The 19571-nt window shown below is 37.1% G+C and overlaps 1 protein-coding gene across 1 annotated transcript in view; it reads right to left on the bottom strand.

The window, feature by feature from the left end:
* LOC140226424 (WAP, Kazal, immunoglobulin, Kunitz and NTR domain-containing protein 1-like) overlaps positions 1 to 15586 on the bottom strand; it is a 29069-nt gene extending 13483 nt beyond the window's left edge. Inside the window, exon 1 of the mRNA XM_072306898.1 lies at positions 15225 to 15586. Coding sequence (XP_072162999.1) covers positions 15225 to 15336 — 112 coding nt within the window. The 5' untranslated portion in view covers positions 15337 to 15586. The remainder of the gene's footprint in view (positions 1 to 15224) is intronic.
* Positions 15587 to 19571: the final 3985 nt, after the last annotated feature.

The following is a 19571-nucleotide window of genomic DNA, read 5'->3' as shown; positions in this document are numbered from 1 at the left end:
GGAAGATGTAATGGACAGAAGGAGGGAAGGGATTCCTGACATTCTCTACAAAACTTCTCATTTCTCTTTGCCCGGATCGAATCGGATGGGGTTTTCAGTAAGATGTTGGAAATAAGTTATAGTTTCATACCCTTATTCATTATCATTTTTTTTTTAATTGATTCACTATTTCTAAAGTTACCTTTGCGAAGGGTCCCGTTGTATTTTCTTTTCTTTTCTTTTCTTTTTTTTTTTGGGGGGGGGGGCATACGGTATAGTCAGAGCAGCATTAAAAAGGATGCCGTTGGTATAAGAGCGAAACCAGAGCAAAGGAGAGATTATTTTGAGATATAGCTGGCCCAGGGTATATGTACCACAGGTCAGAGATGGGCGCCTCTTCCCCTCTTTGGGATGCTGCGCTCCCGCGGGAAGGGAAATCCGGCGGATAGTAACTCGAGCGTGTCACAGCCACCTGTTACCAGCCTGCTTTAAAGGTCTCCTACTTCAAACGTGGTGTCAATTCTCGATGGTGTCTGAAACTAATCGTTTATGCTGAAGAAACAGGAAAATCGTGGCATTTCTATGAAGGCTCTTTATAAATGAAGAGTTTAAATGCAGTAACAGCTATATTCATTCCAATTAATACTTACCCTCCCAAAGGAAAGTGGAGGTAATGTTTTCATCGGTTCTGGTTTGTCTGTTTACAAAATAACTCAAACAGCTCTGAATGGATTTAATAGAAACTTGCAGAAAGAGGTGATGATGACATAAGGAACAGATGATTAAATTTTGGGAGTGATCGGGGATTTTTTTTTTTTTTTAGTTTTTACAGATTTTTTTTCTTAAATGCTTTTGGCAGATTGTGTCAATATGGTTTGGAGTTAATTTGCGTGTATTTAAGATTGTTATACGCGTTAAAGCGCGTGCTCTGCTCAAGGCGCCGCGCAACATGCTGTCAGCAGCAGGAAGCTTATGACGTAAACAAAAGGCTTCTACTGGGAAATTAGGCATTTAGGCGGTGGAAATGAGCTGATTGGCGGAGTACCGCGCTCTCCGAGTGCTTTTTTACTTTGACGTATTTAACATTCTTTTCTTCTAACAACAGAGAAAACCATTAAAATATGTGATAATTGTGCAAATGCATCTTAAAATTATTTCACGTTATGCAGTAGCTGCAGTATCATTAAATTTTTTGCTCTCTACCTGATGATGACCTTATGTCCAGCCCTCCCCCCCCCCAAAAAAAAAAGAATCAAAACATGAAATAGAAATGAAAATATTTTTTTCATATGTTTTGCATTTCACCTGCTCATAATGTTTGCATATCTATCAGGATAGGAAAGAAATGAAGAAATCAAAAATGAAGTGATAAAGAAGGAAATCATGAAAATAAAAAGGAGGACGTCGCGGAGTCCGAACTGAGGAAGACGAAGACAGAATGAGTCATTGCAGAGGAATGGAAGGAAAGTGAAGAGAAGAATTAGAAGGAAGTATATCATGCCTTTTTCATTATGTTATTCTGTTATAATTATAAATAATGATAAGGTCTCCTTTCTCCAGTGTAGGCACTGCAGCTCTGTCAGAGGGACCTGCGATTACCATTACACCCTTGTGTTGCTAGGTACCCATTTTTACACCTCTGTCGAGAGGGACATGGAGGGTAAACAAAATCTTGTCCGAGGACATAGACACTCGACGAGATTCGAACTCGGACCTTCCGATTAGGAGTCGGGAGTCTTATCCACTATGCCACAATGTCCCAAAAATAGAAGGGAAGATGTGAGTGTGTGTGTGTGTGTGCGTGTGTGTTTTTTTTTTTGAATGGTGACGTTCTGATGGTTGCAGTTCGTTATTCAGAATGCTCTTTATTCCGAAAACGAGAGAAGGTTCGTTAGCATGTGGGTTGGTTAATCCAAAAATGAAAGGGGAGAAAAGTTTGTTACTCCGAAGGTTATTAAGTGCGCACTTTCTCTCCATCTTCGGATTAACTAATTTTATTTTATTTTTGGAGTAACGATTCTTTGCAGTAATGAACCTTCGGAATACCCACATTGCTATAAATATTCATATTAACGATATCTATTTCATTTTCGGATTATTGAACATCAAAGTATAGGTAATTGATGTGTTTCGGAATAGCGAACCTTCGGAATAAAGAACCTTATTTTATTTTCGAGTTAACGAACCTCCGGAATAACGAACATCAGCTATCCTGACAAAATAATGCTACCTTCATAAGAAACGGACGTAGGTCCAAACGTCGGAAGCACTATGAATGGAAACCTAGTTCATTTCAGACGTATGCATCGTATGCATAATACCCTTCATTTGTATACTGCGATTTTTATGTCATCAGTCTACTATGCATTGGTCATTCTGAAACGATAATTTAATGTGCTCTTAAGAGCTTTTTTTTTAGATTATCGCTTAAAAAAAAAGATAAAAATACATTAAAGAAATCAGCATTAATTGTACATTCTTTTATTCATTGGACCGCCAACCGAACAAAGTAAGAGACACATTCATCACATTAAAATTTGCACACAACGTTTAAAATGATTTAAGAATAGTCAGTACCACTTGAAGTGTTATTTCTTCGTCAAAGAAAACAAAATGTTTGCCAAAAATGAATAGTTTAGATGTCAGTCGTCTTAAACGTCAAAGTTTGCCAAAGTTTCGTTGAACGAAATGAACGAAAACTTTTGGTCGCAGCTATCATTATTAAGCACTTCTCCAGGAAGAACACAGAAGCAAAATCTAAAAAAAAATGCTATGTAATATCTTCGTTCACATTATTCATATAAGGAGGCCGATCAATTAAAAAGAAAGGGTTTTCTTTTCTGTCTCTCTCCCTCGATCAATTTCTCTTTCTTTCTTTCTTTCTTTCTTTCTCTCTCTCTCTCTCTCTCTCTCTCCCTCTTTCTCTGTTTGTGTGTCGGATAAATATTTGTCAGGAAGGATACCAGAAAGCTGTTTTTCTTTCATGTTGTGAAAATAATAAACTGACAACAATCAGAGCACTCTTCAAAAGCAAAAGAAAAGTGCTGGGAATGCTGAAATATATTTCCTCAAATCTCATCTTATCTAGTCATGTAACCATTATGATAACAAGTGCAATTCATCATTCCAAAGTCTGCTTGTTTAGACGGATAGTTTTACATTCTAATCTATTTTTATCTATTTCTGATGGTCGCTCTTTACTCGACACTCTGGGTGAACTTTCATTTTGTTTTTAATTCTTAATCTGACTGTTTTCACTATCCTTTGTTGAATGAATGATTCTGTGACATCATGACAAATTCAGGGATCATTCCAACAAATGTATATCATTTTGTTACCCTAAGGCAGACATTCTTTTTTATATTAAATTTGTACACGTATGGATTCCAGACGTAATAATTCAGACGAATCTACAAAGGGCCGCTGTGATGTGGTTCAATTGGTGACGACTATACCTTGCAATTAAAGGGTGCCATGCATTATTAGAGGAGTTTATCCATCGAACCAAAAGGGAAAACGCGAAATGGCGGCCCTTCAGTGCCTTCACATTGTACTGATCTCTCTCCATGCCGAATCGATGACTGAAAACCTACCTATAAAACCGAACAATAACTAGTATGCCTATAAGTTTGTCTCCAATCAGTGTGGAAATGGTTTTCTTAGTTTCTGTCCCTATTATCAATTATTTCAACAAGTGAGTGAAGAAATGGAAGGGTTATGAGTATGCAGTAAAAGAGCAGCAACAGGATTGATCTTTATCCCATTTCGTGTTCTCATTTGAAAACAAGTTTTGGATGCTAGGTAGCACAAAAGCCACGCCACAGCTATCAAGCACCCAGAACCGCCTATTCTTCACACATAACGAGCAAGGGAACCACAAGAACCGGATGCGCAGACCAGTAGCGCGGAAACGCGACTCTTGCGTTTTCGGAAGCGCTGGTCGTTCAATGCACTCCACTGAGGTCATAGCGCATGCGTATGCCAAAGAAGACTATAATGTTGGAAGCCTAGCTGTTGCTGCATTGTTCACATTACTACACAAATACTACGCCTGGGTTCTGCTAACAAAACAAACATAATCGCTCATGGAGATCAAATTTAGTGAAGGCGAGCCAAGCTTATTTCCTTGATACCGAGTCTCCGATAATAGGTATATGATATATATATATATATATATATATATATATATATATATATATGTATATACAAGGAGACAATTTCCTGGAGTTATAACAAAAACACAACAAACACACACGTCCACACGCACACACACACACACACACGAACAATTTCCTATTACAAAAGTAAAACAAAATAACTAATCCGTGAAAACCCAAAAGAGCTATTGCGCAAAGGCGATTAAGGGTTGTTAAGTGTTTGTATGGAGTTATTGAATAGTCGAAGTAACAAAACAATGAAATACCCGTATTTTTAGTTGTTTCCCCGCAGGTCCAGGGGTTATTTTTATAGATTTGAATTACATATTCATCAAAGCTCCAAGCAAACAATCTTTACTGATATTGTCACGTCTTCGCAATCTCGTGATTAAAAACTATAAACAAACCAACATGTCACATGGACACACACACACACAAACAGTTGGATCCATGAGATTTTTATACAATAATATTCGGAAGGAAATGTGAATCTATATACTCGATTTCATTCAACTGAAACTAATACAGTTCTCATAAAGGACGATATAAGTTTTCTCCATAGTCATCAGAGGTAATATCTAACATCTGATATCTTTTGTTCTTTTTTTTTCTTTAATAATACTCTATGTAAGAGAAAGATGGGATAGCGCAATGGGCATGATGGGAAGAAACTTGTGGGGAATCACGGATAACACGCACCCATACGATCAGCTCACTAAACAACAATCAACACCTACGCGAGTGCGTCTTGCATCCTTGATGGAGGATGAAAACGCGTGCACGTCCCTGCCGATTTCAACATACAGGCTTAACTTTTTGAACCGTCCCCTGGCGCCCAGTTCACGTCTGGCTGAGGGAGTGCCCATCTACGCCCTGATGTTTTCACTATGGCTGTTTGTAGTGAAGGCACTGAGACGCTTAAAGGGCATGTTTCACTGAAATGTGAAATCGCTGAGAACATCGCAGAAATACGTAGTTTAACATAAATTGTGCTTTAAAAAAATGTGAAATTGGTCTCAATTACATTTGGAAATTAGACAAAGCAGTGACGTCATCTAACCGTAACTGCCCCCTTGATGCCTATATCGACAAAAAATGTCCTAAGATCATCTTTAGGCATTTCCCTTGTCTTCTTTTTCTTCTTTCTTTCTTTCTTTCTTCTTCTTCACTATACTCATCATAATCATCGTGGTCTAAGGAAAGGAAACTTGTATAGGAGGAAATGTTTTGTGTTAAAGCAAATGATAGCGTAATGAGACAAAATGGCGTAATTTGTATACCAAACAATATGCAAAATTTGTTATTAAGTTTTCTGATACGCTCACACTTTGGTTTCGGTCCTGACAGAAAGTCAACTAAAACACCGAGTAGATTTCAACGTTGCATACACACTGCTAGATCCATCTAGGGTGTATCTTCTTGCTTTTTTTTTTTTTAACAAAACACATGTAGACAGAACATAACCAACACTCTGTTTGTATTTCCTTTGGTATAAAATCAATATCCTTACTATTCCATAATCGTTATGATAGGTTTCGAAGAGAGTTCGCCTTCTATGGACAGAGACAGTTGCTTCCTTTCACATAAACAAGTCAATTTCATCATACTATAATTCCTCGGATATAGTGTTTGATGTTATATTTTAAAAATGAAGCATAGAATTGCAACATTTAAAGTACGGTTTGAAATCTGTGAACTTAGTTTCGTTTCCCTGAGGTTCTTACCACATGTTTTTCGGGGATATTTAGGAATAAACCATTGTTAGTTTGCTTTTCATCTGAATTGATAAGTGAAATCAAACACACGCATAATATTTGCGGTTTGTTATTCATTTTGTTTGTATTTATTTGTATTACCGATTTGCAACCCTCCCGTTTCTAAGAAAAACAGCTGAGGATGTTGTTGGATATATCGTTTTGTATCTTACTCGACCCCTCAAATAGGTGCTTTATTGATATTTCAAAGAAAATATAAATTGCCATGCGATGTCTTCTACAAGACGTTACCTTGCACATGAGTTGATATAATAATGAAAAGCAAAATAGGAAGTATTTTACTTTGAAAAGGGAAAAGCAGCACATTATCACGCACGTTCTAATCGTATTTACAATACTCATTTTATTTGCATATTTACAAAATACTTGGTACCAGACAGCAACATGGAAGAAATCAAAATAATCCTGTTAATCCTTTTTTTTTTTCTTCCTGATTTACAGCAAAATTGACTCAATACCTATAATGCCAAAGTTTGATGATGTTCGCAGTAATTCAAGTCAATTTTCTCACACTTCGTGAATCACCTTCATGACAAAATAATCATAACAATAAAGAACTAAAACAATAATAATAATAATAATAACAATAATAATAATAATAATAATATTGATTATAATAATAAGCCACACCCACAACTGTTGCCAATTTTATAATGTGCATGTATACGCAGGTGTGTATATATTATATTATTTTACTCTTGTTTGTATTCGTATTTGCTACATGCCATCTTGCCGTCTCGTATGAATCGTCAATGTTATTTTGTAATAATTTCGTATCACTTGGAGATGAAAAATAAAATGAAATTAAATGGGATATGTAAATTCAAGGCCACACAATTTATGAGTGACTTTGGATATGAAAATTAATGTGAAATTAAATGGGAAGAAAAAACACAATTCATATTAAGTGACATCTTTAAGGTAGAATGAAATAAAAGATTCAGAACCTTTGTACATTGAATGCATAAGACTTCACATTAAAAAGTTAGGGATTGTTATTAGTGGTTCAAATAGTGTTTCCTCGAAATAGTCATATCGGTTAAACTTTTGTATGCATAATCATTATAAGAAATGATGACATCAACTCCCCCAAGTCTTACTTCGTATTGCCCATAAACATTTCAGTTGAAATGAAGAGAACGAATTATATAATTTCATTGAATGTGATTTATATTACATATCTAGTAACAAGAAATGTTGATATTTCGTTATTCGGAACCACATAGCTTCTTCTCTTTTTATTTTTGTCCGTTTGCACTTATATTCTCACTGGCCTCTTCCTATATTTGTATTGTCTCCATTACAGTCACCATGACAAAAATGTGTCACTGCACTTGAAGGAATCCGTTAGGTTTACAGGGAAAAAGAGGCGGTTTAGACAGAAAAAAAGTACGCATAAAACTCTTTATAACTCTTCCTATTTGACAACAGTCACCCGACAAATATAAGTGATTAACTGTACCCGTCTGTCGGGTACAGTTACTGCCAGTTTTTTTTTTTTTTGTTTTTGTTTTTCTTTTAAAAGAGGTATTCCCTCAAATGCATGCTCTCAAATGCAATGAACAGGTACAATTTATGGACGTGAAGAAACAGGCAAGGTTATTATAAAAACATTCTTTCGAATAAGAATTTCTAATTGCGGTCCGAATCGTAATATTGATTTCTGTGGAAATATACTCTGAAAAGCGCGGTCATGGCCACACAACACTATAAACTTCATATGTGCACTTTTCGCATTTGTTGTGTACTAAATTGTTATTTATTATCACTTCCTCTCTTACCAAAGCAACAAAAAGCTAAACAAAGCAAAAACAAGCAAACATTTTGCATACCTCGTGTCAAGGTCATACGTGTTTCAGTCCTCTGATAGACTCTGGTTTCCTTTCGAAGGATCAATTATAAATCGTTCAAATAAAATGCCGCATGGCAGTTAATAACACTGGTCAAAGCAATGTTCTATTACATGACGTCGGTTACGTGATTAAGAAAGTAACAACGGCTTTGTTAGTATAGGTCCTAGTTACGGATTTGGGTGTATGTGGGGGGGGGGGGGTGGGGCAAATATCCTTTTTACCGTCAGGTTTGCGTAGTATTAATCTTATTCAATTTCATACCATTCAATTTGTATGATTATTATGCAGTATGTTTTTTTAAGACACCGAAATTTTATTTATACGAACCAACATAATATGAGTGCTTCATTCAACGCCTAATTTTACTTTAACTAGGAGTTGTTGTCATGACTCTTTTCGCCAAAAGAGTCAAAGACATGAATGTCTGTCTTATTCCTGTTCTCACGTCCCTTCATTTCCTTGCTTTTCTCCTTTCAGACGCTACAATATCACCTTTTTTTTCCTCCACAACTATCATCTGTTTCTCTTGACACGTTTCTGTCGAAGATCGCTGTCTCTGTTGTGCATTTTCGTTTGCTATTTTGTCTTCTATTAGTTAATCGTTTCCATTCCGTTTTGTCCCGTACAGCCTTTTCTTCAGTAGTTGTTTTGTTGTCTAGTCTTGTTTCATGTTTGTTCGCGTCTGTTAGTCTTGTCCATCCCGTTTTGTCCCGTACAGCCTTTTCTCCAGCAGTTGTTTTGTTGTCCAGTCTTGTCCCATGTTGTTCACGTCTATGATAGTAAGTGTATTTATCTGTGAATCTAATTCTCAGTGGGCTTCCAGACTTCTTCCTCTTTTTTTTTTCTCCTTTTGTATTTATGATGCTTCAATTAATCTTTCCATTGATGTTATTATTCCAGAGGGACACACATTCTACAAGCACTGTCTTTCTAGTGGGTCTCTCCATTTTTCGCACTTTAAGCAAAGTTATACATGTACTTTATTTCGATCACTTCTGTTTTGGTTTTTTCTTTACTACAATGTATAATTACTATAAGGTCCTCCTCAATTGTTTTACATTCTCTTCGATACATAATGTTCTGTTTACCTTATTCTCTGTTGTCAAAAGAAGTGTAACTTATATGTTTTGTCGAAAAATGAAATAAACTTTGAATTGAATTGAATTGAATTGAATTGAATTGAATTGAATTGAATTGAATTGAAGAGGTACCAGAATGGTGTAAATAGCATAATCGTTGCTGTAGTCCGAAACTCATGGTTTCACAAATTGGCTGGTTTGCTATGGACGTTTTTGTTATGTATTGAAGTGACCAAAATTGTCAATGTTAATTGATGGAACCAGTGAATTTATAGACCCTACCGCTAGACATGTCAAAGAAGTTTGCATGAAAATGTTTTCTGAGTTATATGGAGGGTTTTGTGCAAAATTGGATATAACTACTTTATTTATCTGAAGTTCATCGTATAACCACTAAAAGGGGAACGCATCAATGTCGATTCCATGGGTTACTTCTACAAAGTTGAAGTTAATGGCGGATTTCAGAGGTTAAATAATGATCGGATGCTGGAAGAGTAACCCCGCTGCATCTTCCTTCCTAATGACGTCATTTCCGACCATTTTGTATACATTGTGTGCAAATTAGCAAAACCATTGACGCGGCTTGGAACATATTACGTCCGGTTCAATGCCGCTTTCTCTTCCGGGTCTACCTGCATTCCACTTCCCATTTGTTAAATCGGTTAACCGCTGATCTACCACTATCACTTCAGCGACTTCCTTTCCTCTTTTTTTTTAAATCACATATGATTAAGATTTTGAGGTTTCGGCCCTCAAATACCGTAGCCTTCTTCAATACACCCCTCGCTATATCAGAGGGGAAAAATCAAGTATGAAGGGTAAGCAAGCCAGCGGATGATTTGCTGAGTGTAACAAGAAGGCCTAAAACCCCTGCTCGCTCAGCTCGTTTTTGAGCCATTGTTTATTCAGCATGACGGCTGTGAGAAAGACTACAAACGCTGCGCGTCAAGGACATAGTAGGAAAGGGATTTGCTCGTTTCAATTCATAACGTTCTTACTTTACACCATTCCTGAGTATGACAATTCCGCAATGGGAAACTGAATATACAAAGTATTCAGGAAACGGGATAAACACTTGAAGAGTCTTATTGCAAAATGGGCGAAGCGCCGTTTTCAAACATTTCAAAGAAAGTCCAGCATCAGATAGAGCAAAATTAAACATTTCAAGTATTACCTCACTTGTAACATAACAAAGAATGTTATAGAAGCTTAATGATTAAAGATATCCTGTATTTCTCATTATTTTCTTTGTTTTTAGCACCTTTAATCACACATATAGATTATCTCAACTTATCAACAATGGACTTAGCTCGTTTTGCGATAAAACTCTTCATTTTATCTTCATCCCTCCCCCACCCAAAAAAAGACAGATAAATAAATACATTATAACAGAAAATAGGGGGAAAGGTTTGAGGATACTCTAAGTGACTTTTCCACAGCAGATAGACGCCAACGATTACTAGTAATTCATTCAAGTTACAGGCTTTAGCGTATGGTCTACTCTCGGCACTATTTGAGTGTTCACAACGTCTCAAGCAGGATATGTCTCTGACGAATGGAAACATTTGAGAAAGAATGGGGAAGGAGATGTGTTCTACAGAAAAAGTGAGATTTAAGCTAAAATGAAACTTCTTCCAACCATCTTGTTTGGATTTTTTCTTTCTTTTTGTTTCTATACTAACGGCAGCTAATTGAAATGATATATTATTTTACAAGGTTTCCAGAGAATTCAATTAAATTCAATTCACCGTATTGATCATCATAAACACAGAAATATGTAGGCCTACCGTGTGAAATATGACGAGGAGTTCACAGAGTGAGCCAAAAGATTGAGTCAAATGTGATCCCCTTTGTAGAGTTGAATCTATACAGGCCTAGAACATGTAGATTCAGGGTCGAATTCAGAATGCTCAAAGTAAAGCATTAGATTAAATACACAATTTCAATGAAAGATTGAAACATTCTACATACAGCCTAACTATGAAGCACATCAACATGATAAATGTTTCCATAGTTAAACGGAGATCAATTTTCAGATAAACACTAATCTTTTGTAGTTTAACCAATCTACTTTCCCTGTTTCACTGTACAGTTACTTCACTAATTTCTTTTTCAATATGTAGAATATAGAACATCGGTTAAGGACAGCAAAGGAGTAAGACTAAAAAGGGGAAACCAACAAGGATTTTAAAGACTGATGATACCAAATTGTCGTATGACAAACTTTGTCTAAATAGTAAATGCATTTCTTCGAAAAATTTTCGTGATTTAAAGAGAATATTAAAATATGGTTACAGAATGGTCGAACATTGGAAACGACTTATATTCAACATGTTCTATTGTAGTGTAGTAGAAGAATTTACTACGTGAATTGCGCATGCGTGGAATGTCACGCTTTCGACAGCGCATGTTGATGGCAGAAACCTGTCAGCTGTGCTAAGAATCCGACGGTTTCGCGCTACAGTCATGACACTCTACATTGTAGTAAAGAAGAAAACACCCCCCCCCCCACACACACACACACACATGTTATTTTAAACATTTTTCCTGTCCCTCTTCTCGGCCTACCTCCCTCCAAACTTTTCTTGAAGAAAGTTTTTGACAGACAAATCAGTGTCAGTGCCTTGGATTTCCTGTCTGGAATGATTTGGAAACCAGACCGACTCTCTTCATAACATGATGTAGGCACTAGTCATAGGATTAGATTTCACAACGCATATGTGTGTATATACGTGTGTGTGTGTGTGTGTGTGTGTGTGCGCGCGCGCGCGATATGTACGCATCCATGTATGTATATACAATGTATATAATATATAAAAGTGTATAATAATGAGAGTAAAGAAGAGGCGGTAGACGTAGCTTTTGAATCCACCTGAAGATACACGTCTCACACGTATAGTGTATGTATATATATATGAAGAGTTTGTTTGCAAAAACCGATAAGTCCATATTTGCCAAACTGAGATATTTGCGATTAAAGTTCAAGAAAAATAAAGAGAATAATAAGAAAATTTTTGCTTCTTTTGACCATAATTTCAAAAATTTACCTTTATATGTAGTGACCAATATATCATTTAAAAGGTATTATTTCGTAATTTATGACAGAGACCGTACTTTAAAATCTTCGAAAAATGGACTTATCGGTTTTTGCGAACAAACACTTCATATATATATATATATATATATATATATATATATATATAGAGAGAGAGAGAGAGAGAGAGAGAGAGAGAGAGAGAAAGTATGTGTGTGTGTGTGTGTGTGTGTGTAAAGGAAAGAAATATACTGTATATCCATCCGACCATCCCTATCAACTCGAGGTATTCGATATTGAAGTTGCTGAAAAACAAACAATATCATTGATATAAATATGGCGAATTTAATAATGTATTCTAAACTATAATATATCTTGTTTTGTGACGAGTGCCAGTCGTATCATTACAAAGATTTTATTATTCTCTATTTGATAATGGCCTTACTTGAAATTATCTGAAATGTATTTTGTCTCTTTTTGCTTTCAAACTCTTCATTTGTACAATGTCATATCTAAAGTCATATACCTTTGTATGCTAGACATATCAGCTCTGAAGGCTCCGATTTTTATTAGATTATATTTATGTATGTGCATATATCTCATTAAGAAGTTTTATGAGGTATAAGAAAATTTTGAATTTCAGTTTCAATGTCGATTTTTTTTTTTTTTTTTTTTTTTGGTGCTTTACAGACCATTTTTATCTTATAGGCATACATAAATACATGTATATCGTCGTGTAACGATGTGGGTTTTTCGATTTTTATTGTTAAATTGTTCATCTAGTTATTTGTTTGCGATAGGTGAGTGGCGATCGCCGTCCACACGTTTGCCTAAAAAGCTACAGGAAATTTGGCCAATTCAGAAAAGCGCTGCAATGTCCAAGCTTCCTCCGTCCGTCCGAGGGGGATTCAGACCTGTGGCGACTATAAAGCTACCAGTGGACCAAAACAAAACATCTCTTTCCTTCCACTTCCCGATCGCTCCACCACCCTTCTTCACAAAGGAGCGGAAAGACCCGAATGGAACCTTGAGAATCACTAAAATAGGCGTTGCAGCTTCCGCTTTTGCCCCGAGATTCTTATCATCTGTCATATACCCAGTATCCCAGCCAAGCAGCCGAGGGGAGGCATACTAACCGAAGCATGCCCTGTATCTCCAGTTGAAGAGTTCAGTGTGCAGATGTCTGATCTGATTTATCAGTAGAATAATGTCGGTTTATAAACTTTATCAACTTTTTTAACACACACACACACACAAAATATAATGGCTCTGAGTGCAAAAGAGTGAGAAAAAAAGAATTACGCTGCTATTTGCAAACTTAACAATTGGTCCTTAAACTTTCTTCACAATTTGTCCGTCAACTTTCCGATGACGTTGAATCAAACTGTATTCATCGATACAGGGCTCTTCCTGTGCCATTATCCTGTACAAAGCACGAACAGTGAATGGTCATCTAATACACGCTGGAAAAATGTTCATTTCATTTCATTCATTTCATTAAGATTAGAATTTCGACATAAGGTACGTTACCTCGTAATCCCGCCATCCCTCACCCACACAAACACACACAAATACACACACACACACACACACACACACACACACACATACACATACACACGCGCACAGTACACTTATCTTGGCATACACTTCATTAGCGTGTGTATCGTATATTTGATATACTCTGTCCCACCCAAGATCTTTGAGCGCCTTTGTCATTGCTTGGACAAAAGTTATCATTAGCACTGAAGGACTTAATCACTATTGTCAATGTTGGGACTAGTATAAGAAAGTAGGGAAAACATTCACTGCACATGTCACATTCCCGCTGCCAGAGATTCTCACAACTCTGTCTAGTTTACAGGAAGTTTCAGGAAAATTTCAGGCATGCATTCAAACGTTTATTCATCATTTTTTTCACAGAAAGTAGTAGGCAAAAACAATGACAAAAAAAAGATTTCTTGAAAAAAATGTCTCCTGTCAGAATTAATTCATCACTAATTCTAATAGAAAACTTTATGTAAAGAAAAATCGTCAGTTGAGAATGATAAGGGCGTTAAGTTGCCACTAAACCCATAGTGTTCGAGACAACTTAACGCCCTTCTCATTCTCAACAGACGCTATGATGTCGCCCTTGTGTTCTTTGATAGTTGGTAGGGATAAGATACCTTATTTTTATTTGTTTCTGGGTTGTTTCTGGGTTGTTTGTTTGTTTGTTTGTTTGTTTGTTTGTTTTTTGTTTTTCAGGTAGGCCAACAATAACTTGTTGAATATGAACTACGTATTCACTGTAATTCGGTATGAATGAGGCAGCTTGAAATAAGCTTATGATTATCTCCGCAATGCCAAGAAAGAAAGAAAAAGTATCAATTTCGTTGCAATTCCAAGTAAATTGAACACTACTACTGATATGCGGGAGGGGAAATTACCAATTGTAAAATCAACTATTGTAAGCCGAGCAAAAATTGATACATGCGGAAATAAACAACGTACAGGAAAATGAGCAACAGGTAATATTCTTTTAATATTCAAGTGCACGAGGTGTTTATATAATGTCTTTCGAAGGTACGTGACCTGTCTAGAGGGTGCGAGTTCGCGTGCGTGTGATCGTAAGCGTAATTCTTGTTTCCGTTGTCTGATTATTAATCATGCCTGTTTGAAGCCCGCCCCCACTCGTAAAAACAAAACAAGAACAAAAACAAGGATGTGTGAGCCGTGTGTGTAAAATATCTGTGCTACCATCAAATGCATTTCATGATGCGTACCATTGGAAAGTTTCCCCTATGATACGATTGTCGGCGGCTTCGTAAATATGCGGGATCGCATTGATGCAAGTGCGTAACAGGCGCCTCCGCTTCTCGTACCCTCACACCCAAACATCTATCCACTGATAGCTTTTCTTTCTCTCTCTCTCTCTCTCTCTTTCCATCGAGGTTGATTTCACGTCTGTTTCTTGTTTTCTTTTGCATTTGTTTTTGTCTTCCACTTAAGCTTCATTTCCTTTCCCGGTTTAGTCTTTCAAATTTTGATCTTCTTTCGTTCCTCTTTTTCTTTCTTTTTTTTTTTTCGTTTCTCTCTCGCCACTATTCTCTACATTCTTCCTTTTTTTTTTGAAGTCTCTATCATTAGGTTGTCATTTGTACTTATTTTTCTTTCATATTAAGCCACACTTTGCAATGCTAGCAATTTTTTCTTTTTTTTAATTGATGACCATTCAAACACAAGTTCACAGAACCCATTCACAAGAATAGCTGTTGAAATTAAAAGATTAGTCTGTTCAGTAAGAATATGTCATCAAAAAGGTTTAAAACAAATCACGCTTACAGTATTTCATAGCGGATACTCACGTGACTCGTCGATGCGACCACGTGACCTCGCCCCTTCCAGCACCGGCGGGCTTAAGAAGACGATGAGGCAGGAGAGAAACGTGACCTCACAACAAAGGTTACGCAGCGCCATTCTAATGAGGCGCTCCTTACTGACTGATACCGAAGATAATTCCCGAGACAGTAAAGGTGTAGTGTTCCCGATGAAACGCTTCCCGATATCTCACAAATCATAAAATTTGTTCAGAGCCCTAAATACTCTTCCTCTCGGGCACGATTGATATGAATCTCAAGATGTGTGTTGTACTCCTTTAAGATGACTAGATATACATCCGGAGACGGGTGTTGGAATTATTGTGTTTTGCTTTCGTCGATATGGCTGTTCTTTTTTTGTTGTTGTTGAAGGAGAAACTTCGAAGTTCAAAGTCCTTTCGAATTACACCTTAGAAAGTACTTCGCAACCCACGGCCCCTTTCTCCACGGGAGATGGGTTTCACAATAAGCCAGGAGTAATCAGACGAAAGACTGTGTACAGTCAACCATCCACTAGCCTCTCAACGAACCTAAGACTCTTTCCAGCTGCACATACACACACCAACAGACATACATAAATACAAACTCACACACACGATGACTATCATTAACTCGTCTTGTTGTGTGATAAGACAAGCCGTTGGTAAATCAGGCGTTGCTCTCTCTGATCAGATCCACCAAACACACTGATAGAAATCCTCCTTCTTTCTTTCTCCCTCTATATTGTTGTTATTGTCTCTCGTGGAGTTCAGAGATCTGACAAATTAACTCTTTGTCAGAATGGTGATATTTCAAGGGGAAATTGACATTCAGTCCAAGCTATCCAAAGTCGTCTGAAAGAAACACTGGTAGGGCTGACACAAACATACAGCCGACGGTGGACTTAAGCAGGTGGAATAAATGCTGACAGTTTCGGATCAAAGAAAAGACCAAACACACCGCAGAGCTTGATAGGCAGCGGCCAATCTATCTATATCTGAACAAGCGGACTTGTACAGGAAAAGAACGTATGTCTACCACTCCAGAGAACACCATTTGCGTCCCGTCCACCATTTGACAAAACTGTGCAATCGATGCTGTGACCGTTTAACGATGTTGAGATAGCCAATCAGTAAGGAAGGCAATACTCAATTAAGATTGCTGAATCTCCAAGACTGTCTCTGGAGTTGGAGAATTTCCAAAGAAGTCCACAGATGTGCAATTCCTGTTGATGATACCGCGAATTCATAGATTCTCGTCATTCGTCACGGCCAATGTACATGTCTGTAGTTACGCCACACCGCGCTGTGGTCGTAAGGCAAAAAGAGACGAAAATATTACGCGTTAGTCGCTAAGATATCCTTTGAAACGAACGAGATATTTCTTCCAGTTCACTCATTGAAACTGAGGAAACCGGAATGACAAATTCTTATTCCTTCGAATTTCCAAAGATGGCGAAATTGTCCTCCCCATAAGCCCAGCCTCCAAAATGCAACGACCAGAACGAACAGAATAACGTGGCTGGTTACACACACCTTAGCTACCAGTATAGGTCCAGTCATAGTCGTGCTAAACAATACCATTTGTTCTTCTCTTGGGTATACCTCGCTTAGGGGATAGGTCTAACTATATCGGATGTAAGTTTCCCGTATCATCTAGAGCTTCCGATTAGAGAGCGGTAGCCCACTCGCAATTATGCTACGTTGACGTGTCCAACAGTTCGCTTTTGACACACGTCAAAAGTTAACCCTTGGACTTTCTCACCCAAGATAGATCACACATCGTTCTGTTAATGCCAAACGCCGTACGCGCGTCAGTTCTGATGGTATCCTTTCCTTTGGGGGTTCGATCAGTTAATCAAACATTCTAATTTGTCATTCAGTAGTAACCTTCGATGACTCCCACAATAGGACTGTCTATATCTTATTTTCTCTCTTTTAATACGCAGAAACACACATAGACGAGCATATAAATTACCATGTTTATTCATAATGATTACATAGTCCTGTGCATTGTAATAGATATAGGTATTATTGATATACTATACTATGCATAATAAACATAGTAGTGTGTATATATCATACATAATATCTATGTGTTGGGAGGGGTATATAACATGTGATTATAGCCATGTACAATAGTCAATTATTATTGTACTTGCCAATCCACCCACTCATTTTGTACACAACCATCTGTAATATCCGTGAAGGCATTCTACGATATGGCAGCTTAGTTACGTAAATCATGGACCTACTATACATGGACGTTCATCGCTCGTTAATTAATTCACGCACCTGTTTCTGTCAAAAGTAGCACAAAAGCATTTTAAGCATGCTTTCCCGCTTTGATCTTATCATCACCGCCGACAGCCAGGCTGGATAAAGTCAAGACGACGCTTTGAGAACTCTAAAAAGTACATGCGCAGAAGATCGTACTTCTCTTAAATAAAGAAAAATGCATGTGCAGTTGTAGTGTACATTGGGAAATAATGGTATTGTCGCTCAAGTAATTTCGTTTGCGAAATGCGCGTACTTTACAAGAGAAAGCAATTATTTTGGCAGGTTGGATGTGATTTGTAAGCTAATTTTCATAGTTTTCGCACATTATTCCAGAGTAAACATGGCCAGTAACCGTAGATGACATGTAATGTCCCATCATTTAGCCATGTTACATGCTTGTCCACAAGTGTCCACTTGGGGAATGTTATTCCCCTTGCCTTCTGAAAGAGGCAAGTCAAGCGTTCTTTTAGAATGCGAAAAAATGGAAATAAGTTTAATTTTCTTTATATTTCTTTACATCGTTCTGCACATGTGACATCACAATCTGTCGTAATCTACTCATCCAGCGGTGATGTGTTCTGCTAATATTGCTGCATTCACTCATTCCACGTGTCCATGAAGGTAAACTTGCCCTTTAATGCGGCACATTTGCAGCGCACCTTTTTCTTTTGTTCTTAGTTTAATTTTTTTTTTTTTTTTTTTTTTTTTTATAAGAAGCACGTGTTGATTACTTTGTTTTTAGGACTTTTTTACTTTTGGGGGATGCAACATACAAAATAAGATTTTAAACAGTCCTCTTCACTTCCAAAGTCCTATACATAATTATCGTTTAATACAACTGAATTGATTTTATAATTACGGCTTTCTTTTTACAGTTTACTACCTTATTTCATAACAATATAAGCGCATATCTAAACATTCCAAAAGCTTGTATTTCAGGGGCGGATCCAGCGGGGGAGCACCAGGCATACGTCCCTCGTTATTTTTTGTTAAAACAAAAGAAATAGAAAATGGAGGAGGCACGTCCGCCCTTCCCTTCAATTTGGTAAAGGCGCCTCCCCTTTACCAAATTCATGAATCCGACCATGTCTGCAATTAAGCTGTTTCTATGATTTCGCATAATCATAGTTCTAAATGGAGAAAACAAGGGTCGTGAAATGAAATGTAAAAGAAAGATGAACAAAAAATATGAAAGAAAAAAATGATTCATCATCGAAAAAACAAAAACCCCGACACAACCGACCATTTGTCTTAATAAGAGGTTCGAACAATACTCACAGCACAGAAATGATTTCAAAGAAGTGATGTTTGATTGTATAGAAATATAATTATAATTTCTCATCATTATTAACATTTTACTTGACCTCTTTATAACAAAAAGAACAAAACGATGTTTACAGGAAGCAGTCACACATACTGATTCAATTTTTGAATCGAAATTACTCAGTTTCAATTTCTAAATCTTAAATGCTGGATTTAGACGTATCATGTTGATGTTTTGAAATTGACACATCACAATCGTTTTTATTTTGCTTTGTTTTGCTTTGATTTCGTATTTTTGTGCAAGGATACAAGGTGAAAATAATGACCGAAATCAATAACTCAGTTCGATTTCTGTGCAAAATATGCATTATATATACTTACATGGAATTCAGTGATAATAGCAGTGGGTTTAAAGCGATCAAAGTGAAAGAGAGAGAGAGAGAGAGAGAGAAAGAACGAAAGAAAGAAAGGGAGAAATTGGCTTCACTCAGAGTAAGTCATGTCTGGATTCTGCTCATATTTTGCAATACAGGATATTGATGCCCTCAACGTCGAAAACCGGAGCAGGTTTACGTGGATTTGTCGTTGCTTTCGGCAAAAGCGGCGCATTTTATAACAGGAGTCCAGTTGGCAAAGGGTCTGGAAACCAGACTAAGTAATTCAGGGTACTGGTAAGGCCCAGGAACTGATACAAGACGTTTCTTCCCTGACAAAATTCAGGCACGTAGCCCATTGTTTAGTGTCATCGTGGCAAAGTCCAGGCTGATAAATTCTTTAAATCCTCAGAGAATTTCATACAGCAAATGTCAAACCC

Source organism: Diadema setosum, chromosome 3 (assembly GCF_964275005.1).
Source record: "Diadema setosum chromosome 3, eeDiaSeto1, whole genome shotgun sequence".
NCBI classification, from domain to species: domain Eukaryota; kingdom Metazoa; phylum Echinodermata; class Echinoidea; order Diadematoida; family Diadematidae; genus Diadema; species Diadema setosum.
This window is presented reverse-complemented; position numbering and strand designations above follow the sequence as displayed.